Source organism: Poecilia reticulata, chromosome 20, assembly GCF_904066995.2.
Source record: "Poecilia reticulata chromosome 20, P_reticulata-male-v2, whole genome shotgun sequence".
Taxonomy (NCBI): Eukaryota; Metazoa; Chordata; class Actinopteri; order Cyprinodontiformes; family Poeciliidae; genus Poecilia; species Poecilia reticulata.
Window position 1 is genome coordinate 8,631,771 of NC_088849.1, and position 13,258 is coordinate 8,645,028.

The 13,258-nt window shown below is 41.5% G+C and overlaps 1 protein-coding gene across 6 annotated transcripts in view; it reads right to left on the reverse strand.

Moving 5' to 3' along the window:
* Nucleotides 1-13,258, reverse strand: part of vav3a (vav 3 guanine nucleotide exchange factor a) — a 103,275-nt gene that overhangs the window by 5,469 nt on the left and 84,548 nt on the right. For 4 of the 6 annotated variants that reach the window (XM_017301931.2, XM_081601297.1, XM_017301933.2 and 1 more), the window contains 6 exons: nt 10,832-10,897; nt 9,608-9,642; nt 8,630-8,746; nt 6,927-7,014; nt 6,544-6,673; nt 663-749 (listed from right to left, as the gene is read on the reverse strand). In XM_017301931.2, coding sequence (XP_017157420.2) covers nt 663-749; nt 6,544-6,673; nt 6,927-7,014; nt 8,630-8,746; nt 9,608-9,642; nt 10,832-10,897 — 523 coding nt within the window. The remainder of the gene's footprint in view (nt 1-662; nt 750-6,543; nt 6,674-6,926; nt 7,015-8,629; nt 8,747-9,607; nt 9,643-10,831; nt 10,898-13,258) is intronic. The other 2 variants (XM_008438367.3, XM_008438368.3) reach the window with 2 other exon arrangements.

Here is a 13,258-nt window from a genome sequence, read left to right on the forward strand (position 1 = left end):
TGTGCGTGTGCGTGCGTGTGTGACAGAGAGATAGAGAATAAATGTCTCCTGTTGAGGAGAAAACAGTGCGAGACAGATGTGGAGCAGGTGGAGCTAGTTACCAGAGCTCCATCCCACCCTGCCGCCTCTCCTGTTGTCCAGACATCCCGCTCAGCCCGGGCTAAGCTGACAGGTTGAAATGGGATGTCAGACCTCTACAACCTGGCCGTGGGGATAGAATATCTAATATAGAGAGGCTCTGTGAACTTGGACACTTCCACCTTTTCTTTGACGGACGCACACACACACACACACACACACACACACACATCAGACACAGCTAAATAAAAGCTAAAAAAATAAAAAATAAATAAAATGCCTCACATGCCAGGTCTTTTTCCTTTTTTTTCATTTCAAAAGCAGTATAGCGTGCAAAAACAAAACACGTGAACCTCACATACTGTACATGCAGTAGTCAAACAAAACACGTAGGACGACAGGTGTGCACACGCGACAACGCGAGAGTCGAAGCGCTGCAACGGGAGGCCAGATGAAAGGGTGCAAAAGCCGAGGTTCGTGCGACGATGCGAAGGCGCCGGGCTGCGGGACAGCATGCTAAGCAGCCTTCGGCGGCGTTGAGAGGAGAAGAGAGAAAGAGAGAGAGAAATGGAGTGAAGCTATACCTGTACCTGACCAGAAGGGAGCAGAGGAAGGAGGCACAAAGCTGTAGCCGGCAGGAGTTACGAGAGAGAGGCCGCAGAGCAATGGAGCTATGGCGGGGCGGGGCGGGGCCAGGCAGGAGGTGAGGAGGGGTGGGGAAGGGGGGTTCGCAGAGATGCGGGGGAGGGGGGAGGTGATGGGGGTGGCAGAAGGAAAGAGAAGCAAAGGAGATAAATGAAACATGTTTTCAAAACACTCCAAACCTGGATTTTTCTATTTCAAATGCATGTTTGGTAGAAACTAGTGCATGCCCTTCGCAGTATTTACTCTTAGACTTCAGCCAGTCATCGACTGTTCAACTCAAGTAGGAACCCAAATGCTTAACGTTGTGCTGTTCTGTAAGTGTGCTGGTGATTCCTTGTCATTTTGCCTGATTTCAGCCCTTAAACCTATAAGCGGAGTGAAGTCAAACTGTCCTCAACGCCCACCAGAAGACATCCAGAAGGTGTTATAATCGAAAACCTTAAGGAAAAGTAGTGCAGGTAGGTTTAGTTCCTGAATACACAGATCCAGAACATCGCGGGCTGAAGGGGTAAAATGAAGTTCAAAGGCTGATCCCCGCTGAGCCCTTGTTGCTGCAGTTCATCCGGCTTTTATACCCGATTTATTGTACAATGCCCGACAATCTGTGGGCCCGCTTCTCTTTTAAAGGTCACGAGAACCATTGTTAGACTATAATCTTTTTTGAAATGCCACAGGATTAAAAAATACCAGACTTGGAAGTCAGTTAGAAATGTTCAATCGGACCAATTTTGAGTCAAAGAAATACACCCGTATCTTGATTAGGAACAGCGTTTCTCATTTAAATCAGAGAATTTTAATGCATTTGTGATTTAAGTACTACACAATTGGTGAAAAAAAAAAAACTTGATAAAAACTTGTTTTTTCACATATAGAAACTTCAAGTTGGTTACAGACAAACTCATTAAATATAATTTCCATCGACAAAGGAGCTGATGGACAGTAATGTACATACAGGTAACCAGTTTCAGGAGCATAATCTTCAACTTGATTGCCTTCCTGCATCATGGAGTCTTGTTACAGCAACTCAATTTTCTCTGGCAGAAAAACTAATTACAAACCACATGGACTTCCTGATAATTTGGGGTGGGGTTTTAACATGATAATTACAAATTATTATTATCATTATTATTATTATTTTTAAGTCCTGAGCCAGAACTTTGGCATTGAGTCTCTGGTACGCCCTTGAATCTGACGGACAAGTGAAATCTGCTTTTCTCGACAAACTCTGGGCTGATTTTTCCTTTAATAAAAGATCTGATGAGATGCTTGCTGTCTGCAAGTTGTTCAAAAACGAAGTTGGCCAATCACAGAAGTTATTCAAGACTACAATACAACCTCAAATCAAAAACCTTTGCTTCAGTACAGACGTGCCCCATGCTGATGTCCATAAACGATCAGGTGTTCATTAAACACTTGAAGGCTAAATCAGTATAAAAGAACTTTGGCCTAAGCTGATAGCTGTATAAAATTTAAAAAGCAAATTAAAAGCAGATATTTTTTATTCAATAATTTAGCTGCAAAATAGAAACATCAGGCTACTGGTCAGTAATGTTTAATGTTTTTATCTTTACTTTTAATAATGTTTTTATCTTTTTAAATCTTTTTCAAAATCTCTCTCTCTCACTGTTTATTCTGTTTTTATTTTAATTATGTACAGCACTTTGAAATGCCTTGCTGCTGAAATGTGCTATACAAATAAAATTTGATTGATTGAGTGATCGATTGATTAATGATGAAACAACACAAATCCAAAGCGGTTCATCACCACGGATAGCGATCGGATCATTTTATCAATTTCAACAGAGTCTGGAGCAGCTAGCAACTGCAGAAGGTAGGTTTATTGTTGACGTGTTGAACCAGGTATGCAGCAAGTGGATACACAGCGGCACGTTTGTAATTTGCTTGTAATTTTGTGTGTCATAAAGTTAAATATAAGAGTGAAAATAAAGCCAGTCATGTAGCACAACATTTTATTCAATATTCCACACCTATTACATCACTAAACTCAGTTGGTCTTGTAAAGTTTTTAGCAACCATGAGGTCCATGGCCCTCCCACAAACCCCTGAAGCTCCGCCCCTGCTCCTAGCTAAAGTCTATACAGCCGAGCTTTACCTGCGTGAAACTGTAATTCCCAGTGCAGCAAGTAAATACCCCAACTTTGTGAAAAATGTTCCACTTTGAACAATGCAATAGGCGAGTTAACCGGCCCAAGTTATTGATATGCTGTAAGGAGAGCAGGGCTCTAGTGCTTTTTAAAATGAATTCTAATCAAGGCGCTTAGAGACACCTCAGCAAGCGCTGATGGTTTCGGGGTGCGAGCGATATGAAGAGGGATCGCACAGCCGCCGAGACGCCAGCTGAATTTCACATGCTTTATTTTTGAACAATCTGATTTGTGTGACTGCTGAGATTCAGCACACACACACACACACACGCGCGCGCGCGCACACACACACGCACACACACTCAACGCATCATTTCGTGGGAGAGAGAGGGAAAGTGAAGATGAGTGTAAGAATCCAATCATGAGCCAAGAGTGCCCACACAGACTGCGAGCCGAAGCCGCTCCATGGCGTCCTGTTTGTTTATGTTCTAAGTTAACACTGGCGGTGTCGCGTTATCAATCAGCTGTCACTCGACGAAAGCCGTCCAAAGAGCGCGGGAGAAAGCGCGAGCGTTAATTAGGAAGTACTCCAGCGGCGCTCTGGGAATGACGGCAATCATAAACAGAAGTCATTTAAATGTGAAAGAGAGGAAATGAATTCTGCGCTCCAGGAGTGGAGAAGGGAGGGGGCGGAGGGGAAGGGCCGCCTTGTAAAGACGGAGGACTTCGGCAGAACAAAACAAAACAAATTTGGACCGGAGCGGCCTAGACTTGAAGCTTTGAAGCCGAGATTGAACTGCAGGAATGGAGAAACCCAGCAGCCACGCGCACAATCTGTTCGCATTTCCGACGCGCCCCTGAACGCGACCGGCGGCGAGCGCGCAGCGGCACGCGGGCTTCAGATGGAATCTTATTTACCGCTCGTTGTGATGTCAGATTGTTCATTACCCACTGATGGGCGGCTCACACGACGGGTTTGATGGCGTTTCTCAGCTCGTGCGCCGCGAACATGGAAACAGCAGGCTTTGATAAGGCAAGCTGCTTCCTGTTCGTCGGTTAACTGGTAGCAATTCTTCCCTTGTTTCCAACCCAGAAACATTTATCCAAGCTAATGAGACAGAAAATAAAAGCGATTGAAACGGGAAAACGTCGCTCCTCGCGTTTCCGCGCCACGAATACCTCCTTTTTTTTATTTCGTCTATAATCACTCCTGAGGTGAAAGTCTGAGGAAGCATTCGCCTCTAAACATGATCTCATTAAAATGCTGCGTTCAAGCTCACACGCCAGCTACACCTGTTAACTTCCACATCAGCGACGGTGTCTCCTTTCATTCAGCTCGGATAAATAAAAGCCGGATGCTCAGAGAAAATCGGGGTTAGCCGCAGTAATGACACAGACGCAGGGTTGCGGCGGCTGAATGCATAAATAATCAACAGCGGGGTTTTTTTTTTTTTTTTGTCATTGTTGTGCGTCGGTACAGTTTGAAGCGTCTGAAGTGCTCGCTTTTGTTCGGAGGTGATGCTGGGTTCGTTCGCGAAAGGAACAAGCGATTCTTTCTTGTGAAGGTGGAAAGGAAAAAGGAAACCCAGCTCCTTAAATCATCAGCTCAGCCGCTGACAGACGGAACACAACAACCTTCAGTGATGCTGACAGTCTCTGGGCTGCTTGACGGAATAAAACTGTGTTTGTAGAAACATCAGATGGTTCATGAACTTTACAAACACCCCTGTCAGTGCTTTATACAGAGTCATGCAAAATAAATAAAAAATAAATAAAAATACCCAGGAGCTCAGAGCTCATTCACATTGTGTTACTTTGCGACATTCAAACACTTCACTGTACTTTAACGGGATCAGCAGAAAGTAGTGGATGATTCAGCTGTGCTAGTGGTGAAGTAGACAGTTACAACTAAAAATATATTTTTTAAAAAAAGGAGCGTCCACTGGTGCTCAGCTCACTTTAGTTGGATGCCGTTAAATAAAGTCCAGTGCACCGAACAGGGGGTGAAAGTTTTACGGTGCATTCACACCAGCCATGTTTAGTCCAGTTTAATCAAACTCCGGTTCGTTTGTTTAGAAAGTCTGGTTCATTTGAAGAGGTGTGAATGCGCAATCGAACTCTGAAGCCAACTCAGGTCTAAGTCTCAGTTCGGTTGTCACTCCAAAAGTCACTGTAGCACAGGGCATTCTGGGTAAACAGAAGCACAATGTGTGTGCATGTCTGGTGCAAGCGGCAGAAATGGTTTGCAGCCTTTTGCTGAAGACAAAAGAGAAATCTTGCAATTGCTAATGTCTGATGCCACTGCATTGTGTGAAGCCTAAACTCATTGTCTTCTTCTGTGATTTTTCTTGTCGTCTCCTTCAGTGGTTCTGGTTGTAGTGCCCCCAGAGGCATTGGGGTGAACTGGTATTTCAATTAGTTTGGATCATGTAGCAAACATGTAGCAAACATTGCAACTGATCAGATGTGAAAACATCCTTAGTTTATGGCTGACTAGAGCCGGGAGAGACTTGGCCCATCAGAGGAGATATATATACAAATATACACAACTCTATGCTGCGTTGGTCTCTCACATCAACTACTAATAAAATACACTGACGTCTGTGGCTGTAATGTGACAAAATGTGAAAAAGTTCAAGGGGTATAAATACCACTGCAAAGCACCATCAAGACACACAAAGACTAAACAATATGAGAGATTTAAGTAGTTGCACATATCAAATGGCATAACGTTGGATTAGATATTTACACTTTGAGTCCGGTTATGAATGTTAATTTATTGAGATTATCCTGCTCCCATGGAACTCTAATTGATTTGATCTTCAGTAATCAGCCAGGGAGCATTATCAAATCTAATACCATGCTCAGGGAATTCTCCCACCGCCGTCTGACAGCGAGTCAAAACCGATTAGCATCACAGGAGGCTGAGCTGCCGGTAACAGCGAATCGCTGTGCAGCTCTTTAAAAGCCGCCAAGGCGTTCCCATCTGAATTAAGGCAGCGTTTAGTAGGCAGCGCTGTCTGCAGACAGCCTATCGCCTGGGTAAGTGTTTTAACTTCTTTTCCCCCCCCCTTTGTCACCTGGCTTTGATGCCAGGCGATTAAAGTTATCCTTGGGGTTTATTCTTTCCCACAAGAAAATATATGAATGTAAACATAAACTGTTCCAGTTTCAATGAGAATCAGGATAACGCATCAAATGTCACAATAATCAGTGAAATAATGTGTTTTTGTAATTTTCTAATCATAAGTTAAAGATGTGGAGACGCAAAGACGTGTTGAACCACGTGAAAAGACCTAAAAAATGAACCACATTTTTTAGGTATATCAGGTCTATCTCGAGTAAAAATGAGCTGAAGTTACACAAGTGCAATTTTCGGGTACTCTACCCACCTCTGTTGTCAATAAAACATCCTACAAAAAACCAGCAGGTTTTCGGCATACCATTTCTGGTATTGAGCTATTCCACTGTCTTAAAAAAGACAAATGAAAATAAAAAATAAAATAATATTCCCACACGTGAACCGTCAGTCAGCTGGGTGTTACGGCTGAACTGGGCTAACTACTTTAGCCTCAGTGATGCTAGTGTAGCACCTGGATCTTGTTACACCCTTTTTTAAAAATAACTTTCATGTTAATGTCAGAACACTGTGAAACGGTGGTAGTAGGGGTAACGTAAAGAGTATCACACTGGATCATTTGTGTGTTGTACTCACTGTTGCTGCCTGATCGGTTGAAGCGGTGCACAGCCGCGTTCTCTGGTTCTCGGTAGGGGAACTGCAGGGTGGTGTCCAGACTCTTAAAGCCTTCTCTCAGGGAGTGGTGTTTGTAGTACTCGATCAGCTCCTATACGCAGAAGAAGCACACAGTCGCATTTACATCAGCGTAAACAGAAGTAATTTACCCTTTTACTTTGTTTTTATAGAAAATCCAGAGTCTACCATTAAAAAAAGAAAAGGTCTGTTTCCACATCTCTAATTAGAGCCAACTTAGTGCACATTGTTAGACTAAAACCAGTGGTTGACACTTCATTACATGAACAGTACGGCAACATTAATAAGAAACAGAAAAACAAAGTGAACAGAAGGAAAAGACTCACTAATATGCTTCTGAACTTCTTGTTCTCTGCAATGTAGTAGCAGCCCTCTTTGGTCAGGATCTTTATGTGCTTCACGTCGTTGTTGTACCTGTGGGCCATTGAATAAGTTATGAGTGTAATTTCCCTCCCTGATCACCGCCATCGATCGGTGGCCGGCCTCTGGCCCCTGGTGGAGAGCCCGGGCTGTCCCTCTAATGCACCGGGGTCCCCGAAGTTTGTGACACTGTGAGAATGATGGGTGTCGGGTAAATGCTTCCCCCAGTCGCATGCTTGTGTTCGCATCAACAGTCAGGCGGAATAGAAAGCTTTGTGCGCAAATAAAGGAGATCAGTCATTCGCTGTGTTGCTTCGTAAGCAACGATGTCGACGGTTTGACTTTGTCCAGCAATTTTGTTGAAAAATCCAGGTGATTTAATCGGTGGACTGTATTAGAGGCGTTCCACCACCTACTGTACTCTGTTCTCTTTTAAAAACAGGATTCAATCCAGCCTAATGAACTGGGCTGATGTCCAACGTCTTATAATTCAGATCGACTCGCATGCGGTCTCAAAGGAAACAAGATCGAATTCTCAGCAACGATATGACCCTCAACGACAACGTTGTGCGTAACGGCTGCGAAAACAGAACCAAAGCTCTGCCAGAAACAACCGGCTACAACCTCAGTTTCTTCACCGCTTCCTGTAAGCCAATGAAAACACATGCACATCCACATTCAGGCAACAAGCGCAGTTAAAGTCCGTCCAACTGACCAAATCTATGGTTGGCATTTAAAGTGTGAGTTTCAAACGGTTTTTGGTGGAGGCGTTTAGTTTCTATGCTTCACTAATATGGAAAAAAAATCTTCCAGAAAACTGTTGAAACACTAATTTCCTATAAATCAAGGCTAAAAACACACCTGTTCAAATTTGCCTTTGATTAATAACAACTGGGACATTAATCAATGTATTTCATGTATTTGCTTGCTGATTTTGTAAAAGTATATTGTTCGTTTCATAATTACTTTTACGGTGTAAAAGCTGCCTTGCTGATAAAATGTGCTATGCAAATATTGCGATATTGCACACGCCGATATTATGATGGCAATAAATCCAATTATAATGTGGCAAGACTTGGAAGTTTTAGTTCAACATCAAATCAAATCTGAACTATTTTGGAAAATCTGCACACCAAACAAGATTCATAGCTGGCATTGCACCAGAAGGTGGATCGACGAAGCTCTAAAGACGGAGGTTCTAAGACAAGTTGAGACGAGAACATCAGTACGCTTTTACTTAAAAACCAGAGTCTGTTTCTGTGGCTCTTACGTCGAGCCATGATGATTACGTTCGAGCTGAGCGAGGCGTCGGCATGCTGCTCTGTGGTTAACCGCAGGCTTGGCCTGGAGAACGGCGATCGCCACATCGCCCTCCGGACAAGGTGCAAATTAGTCTGTCAAGTTCTGCGGCGTGGATGAAAGCTGCAGCTGGTCAACACTGTGGTTTGGCTAAATAAAAATAACAGTGCAGCCACGGAGATGCAGTCAAATAGCAGCGGGTAAAAGAAAAAAAAAAAGACAATAATCATCTTGGTTTTTGGAAAGACAGGTTGGCTCATCTGAACATCGGCAGCATTCCAGTTAACTCGGTGAAACGCAACAGAGATTAAACAGCGACAGACTCTCGTGTGGAATGTTTTAAGTGTGATCTGATTGCATGCAGACTTACTTTATGCTGATGGCGTACTCTGTGAACTCTTTGCTGCGATGGCGGACCAAATAGGTGCTGTTGACCCTGTTGATGAGTTCTGCTTCGGCCTGAAATCTCTCTATTGGACCTGCAAACCTACAGCAGTAAAACAGAAAAAGACTTTAATCATTTACCTTTAGCTCAATGGAGCTTTTGGCTGTCATTATCCAACATTCAATGCCTTGCAAAAGTATTCCTACTGTTTTTACCTTTTTATATTTTGTCATGTGGAGACAACAAGCTAGTGTTGGTCATTCAGGATTTACGTACCAGCTTTGCACATTGTGTGTTTGGCAAAATAGCTCAAGACTGAAAGTCGGGGCTAAAAAAAGTCCAACTAGAAATTGTAATTGTGTTTTGAAGTCATAATTTCATATTTTTAAGTCATCTCTCTGAGTTTTCAAGTCATAAATAGGAGAATAAACATCATAATTATGAGATTTAAAGTTATAAATGCAAGAAGAAAAGTCGTAGTTATAAGTTGAAGTCCATTACAAGTCTTTAAGTCATAAATAAGTAAAAGTCGGAATTACGAGTTTGAAAAGTTCTAATTTCAACTCTTTCCGACAAATGAACCGGTTTTGACCCAAAACATTAAATTGTGTCTCTGTGTGTTTTCTGTTGTAAACTCATTCTTCCATAAACAATAACTATTCTGTCAACAGATTCTCCGATCCACAATGCAAATGCATGCCACACTTTTCAGATTGTTACTTAAAAGAGAAAAAAAAAGGCTCTTTTTCATTATTTTATGTCATATAAAACCTTTTTAAAATGTGCTGAAGTGTGCTTATGTAACATAACCGAATGTGAACAAGTTCAATAGTTTTGAACGGCAAATTCACGAAAGCCAAAGGAATCCCTTGTATCTCTGCATTTAAAAAAGATTTTGTTCTCGGTCGCATAATGTATGAAAAAAGACTTTACATTTGAGCCTTCTAACAAACCCAAACTCACCATAGCTGTGAGGAGTAATCGACAGGCTTCGGCACCTGCAGCAAGAGGGGAACAGCAGAGATGTGAGCCTGTGGCAGGTCCACACACACACACACACACACACACGCACACACACACACACACACACACACACAGACACACACACGCACGCATGCACGCACAACCCTTTGCTCCCATAAAACGACATAACTTGACATCAGTTCTGTTTTCAAGTTGACTTGGTGCTGCTCCACAAGTAAAACTGCTCAATGCTCTCCTTATCTTTACGGCACTGAGATACGGCGATAAGACTGTTATCTGCAGCGGACCTCATGTTTCTGATGCAGCCTGAACTTCAGCAAATGGAAAGTAACAGTCTGTCTCTGTCTGTCTGTCTGTCTGTCTGTCTGTGGCATATGCAAAACAAGCAACTGCAAAGAAAGGTATAAATCTGAGATAAGTAAATCTTTCCATTCACCAAAACTGTCTGAAAACTTAGTTTTGGTTTTTACAGCAATGTGAAAAAAATGAAGATACTTCTCGTACATTTGTTTGTTTACTAAGAAATATTCACAAATTGATGTCTACTCTTATTTTTTTTTTGTCTTCTGGAAAGAAAGTGACTTATTTAATTAACCTTGTTTTACTCATTAAACAACAAAAAAAGTCTTCTAGCTGCACAAAAGTTAAACTTGTGCAGTCTCTCTTTCATGATTACAGTAGCAAAAGCCTATTGTGGGTCTCGTATAAGCATATCACAATAAGAAAATTAGATGACCAATAAATCGTCTCAGAAATTATTGCGATAAACAATAGTATTGTTGTTATGAGGCTATTTTCAAGTAATATACTAATAATGGCATAATAATGCAAGTTTATTAGCTTAAGCTTAAAATGTGTACCAAACACTGGAACTGGAAGACATTTTAAATATCCAAAATAAAACAATAAACAAAAACCAAAAATAAAATAGATCACGATGTCTCTCTAAACAAAGTTTCCCTTCAAAAAAGTGGAAACTATCGTTTTAATTTGTCATTAGATTAATTGCTCATCATGACAGGACTAGTCGATACTTGTAGGGTTTCCCAATGACTGTATTTCATCACATACACGTAAAACACGCTAATCGTCCTCGAAACAGAAAAACCCAGTGGCCATCCCTCCCAGCAGCCCCTGGTATCTCCAGATTGCGGCCCGCTACGTGAATCGCTACTGGCAGGACTGGAAGTGAAAGCTGCTTACACACGGACACGGCCGCACGGCGTCGCTTGGAAAGAAGCCAGCCTCTTTCGTCGACAGGATCCTGCCCTGAAAGCACGCAGAGATAATTGTGTTACATACATCTGGCCGGGTTGTGTCTCCATAACTCAAGAACAATTAGGCGGCAGCGCGAATGTACAGCGGCGATTAGATGTTGCTGGAATAACTCCTGACAGGAAGAGAGGAAGAGGATGAGTTTTTTCTTTTCTTTTTTTTTTTTAACTCCTCCCTTGGTGATAAAACTCAAAGTTCAATTGTAATTGTGTTTTGAAGTCATAATTTCATATTTGTTAGTCAGAACTATGAGTTTTCAAGTCATAATTAGGAGAATAAACATCATAATGAGATTTAAAGTTATAAATACAAGAATAAAAGTCTTAGTTATAAGTTGAGGTTGATTACAAGTTTTTAAACCTTCAAAAAGCTACGTTTCTGGAAGGTCCTGCAATATTTATGACTGAATTTTTGGCCACTCTTCCTGGCAGAGTTCATTTAAATAAGCTTGTTTTATGTCATGGGCTTTGTTTTAAGCAAAGTCCGCTACTCTTTAACTGAATTGAAGCCATTGAAGAGGAACGATGAGACACTTTATCCCTTTCAAAACCAGCTTAAAGCCCTTTTGGAATTATTGTCCAGATATTGTCAGACTCATATGAAAGGAAATTCATAAATAACCCAGAGATTTGCCAAGTTAGTGAAATAATAATAACTTGCTCCAAATTCTTCGACTTTGCCACGTCTCAACATCTAAGATGTTTTACGTTTAGACACAAATAAGGCTTTCAACAAAACAATGATGCCAAAGAAATATCAAAAAGTGAAAAAGCTGCTCCTGCAGCTGAAAAAGAAAAAACCAGCAGGGATTTTCTGTTTCACTGGATCATTGAAACTGCAGCCCAAGCAGGACCACTGGACCTGTGACCTGAAACTATTCATGCACACTACTGAATAAAACCTACACATTTTCTTTAGAGACCTTCCTTCCAGGAGTTCAGGAACATTAAATATTTTTCCTTTTCCTTTTAGACACACAAGCATGTGATCTTTGTCCTTTGCATATATTTTCCACACATCAGGTTTCTTTGAATTATAAAGAGAGCCTTAGTGTGCTTTTCTGTAAAAGCTGCAAAGCAATAAGGATGTTGGCAGCTGGAGCAGCAGCACATTCGAGATCTCTTTTCCCAATTAGATTTAGACGTTTTACGGATTTCTAGGTTTAGATAAGGAGCCCGAGGCAGCTTATATTTTGCACTCCAGGAACAAGTGTTTTTCTTTTTTCTTTTTAAGGGACATTCCAGAAACATGCATGCTAAGCCCATTTGGTTGCCCTCCTTTTCCTATCTGTGCAACTTCAGGACATCTTATCAGCACAGTGGGAAGCTCTGCCGTCTTCTGCGCGCTCGCTCTGATAATGACTTCAGTCACAAGGCCTGTCAAAACAAACTCATAACTGCTGCGGAATAAAATCTAATTACACAAACCCTGGAAACAAAAACACCCAAAGTTTTTCCACACAACTGATTTTTTGTTGTTTTTTTTTTTTTTTGAAAAATGTAGTGAGATTTGCCAAGACTTCACAATATGATGCAATCCTAAACCGTGACTGAAAAAAAAGCTACATTTTCAGCCATCAGGTAATGTAGTGATGACTCAGCCTGATTTCCACATGCATGCGCGCCGGCGACTGCTGCGCTAGCAAATTCTTAGGAAGGAGCTTATCTTGCCAGTTCTAGAAAAGTTCAAACCTGATTCGCCTCCACCTAACAGTAAGCGTGGGCAATAAACAAACATATCCAGCGTCTGGGGATCAGACTTCCTGCCGAGAAGTGTAGTGCAGTGTTTTTAATTGTCTGCTGGGGCAACAACTGTGTCTGGGAATTTCATTTGTATTTGCTGCTTGTTAGCAGAAAGTGTCAAAATGCTAGCGAGAAGAAGTGGAGCGATTCGTTCGGAGATGTCGTCACTTTTATGAAAGGTTGAATTTATTTCAACCCAAGTGAACATATCTTTAACAGATTATATATGCCAGGCACTCTGCAGGTTTCACCAACTCAAATTTAAGACTTTTAAAGATCTTTTTAATACAATTATCAATGGAGTTTAAGACCTGTAACCTGACAGAAATCTGCACACACATAAAAAAACATTGCCAATAAATAAATTGTATGGGTTGGCAACAAAAGTGATCCAATGACAAAGACGAATGTCGTCTATCCAACTGTCAATACATTTGCATGTGAAAAAGCTAGCCAGCTAGCTAGCAAGAGTATGTTAGCAGCTGGTTTTACCTACGGAGTCTGTAAATCAATCTGAACATTTTCTTTTCTACACTTGAACAGTATTTCCTTTGTACTCATTATTATACCCTTGGTAGACAAATGTTATGTTTGTTATAACTCATGGAAAGAA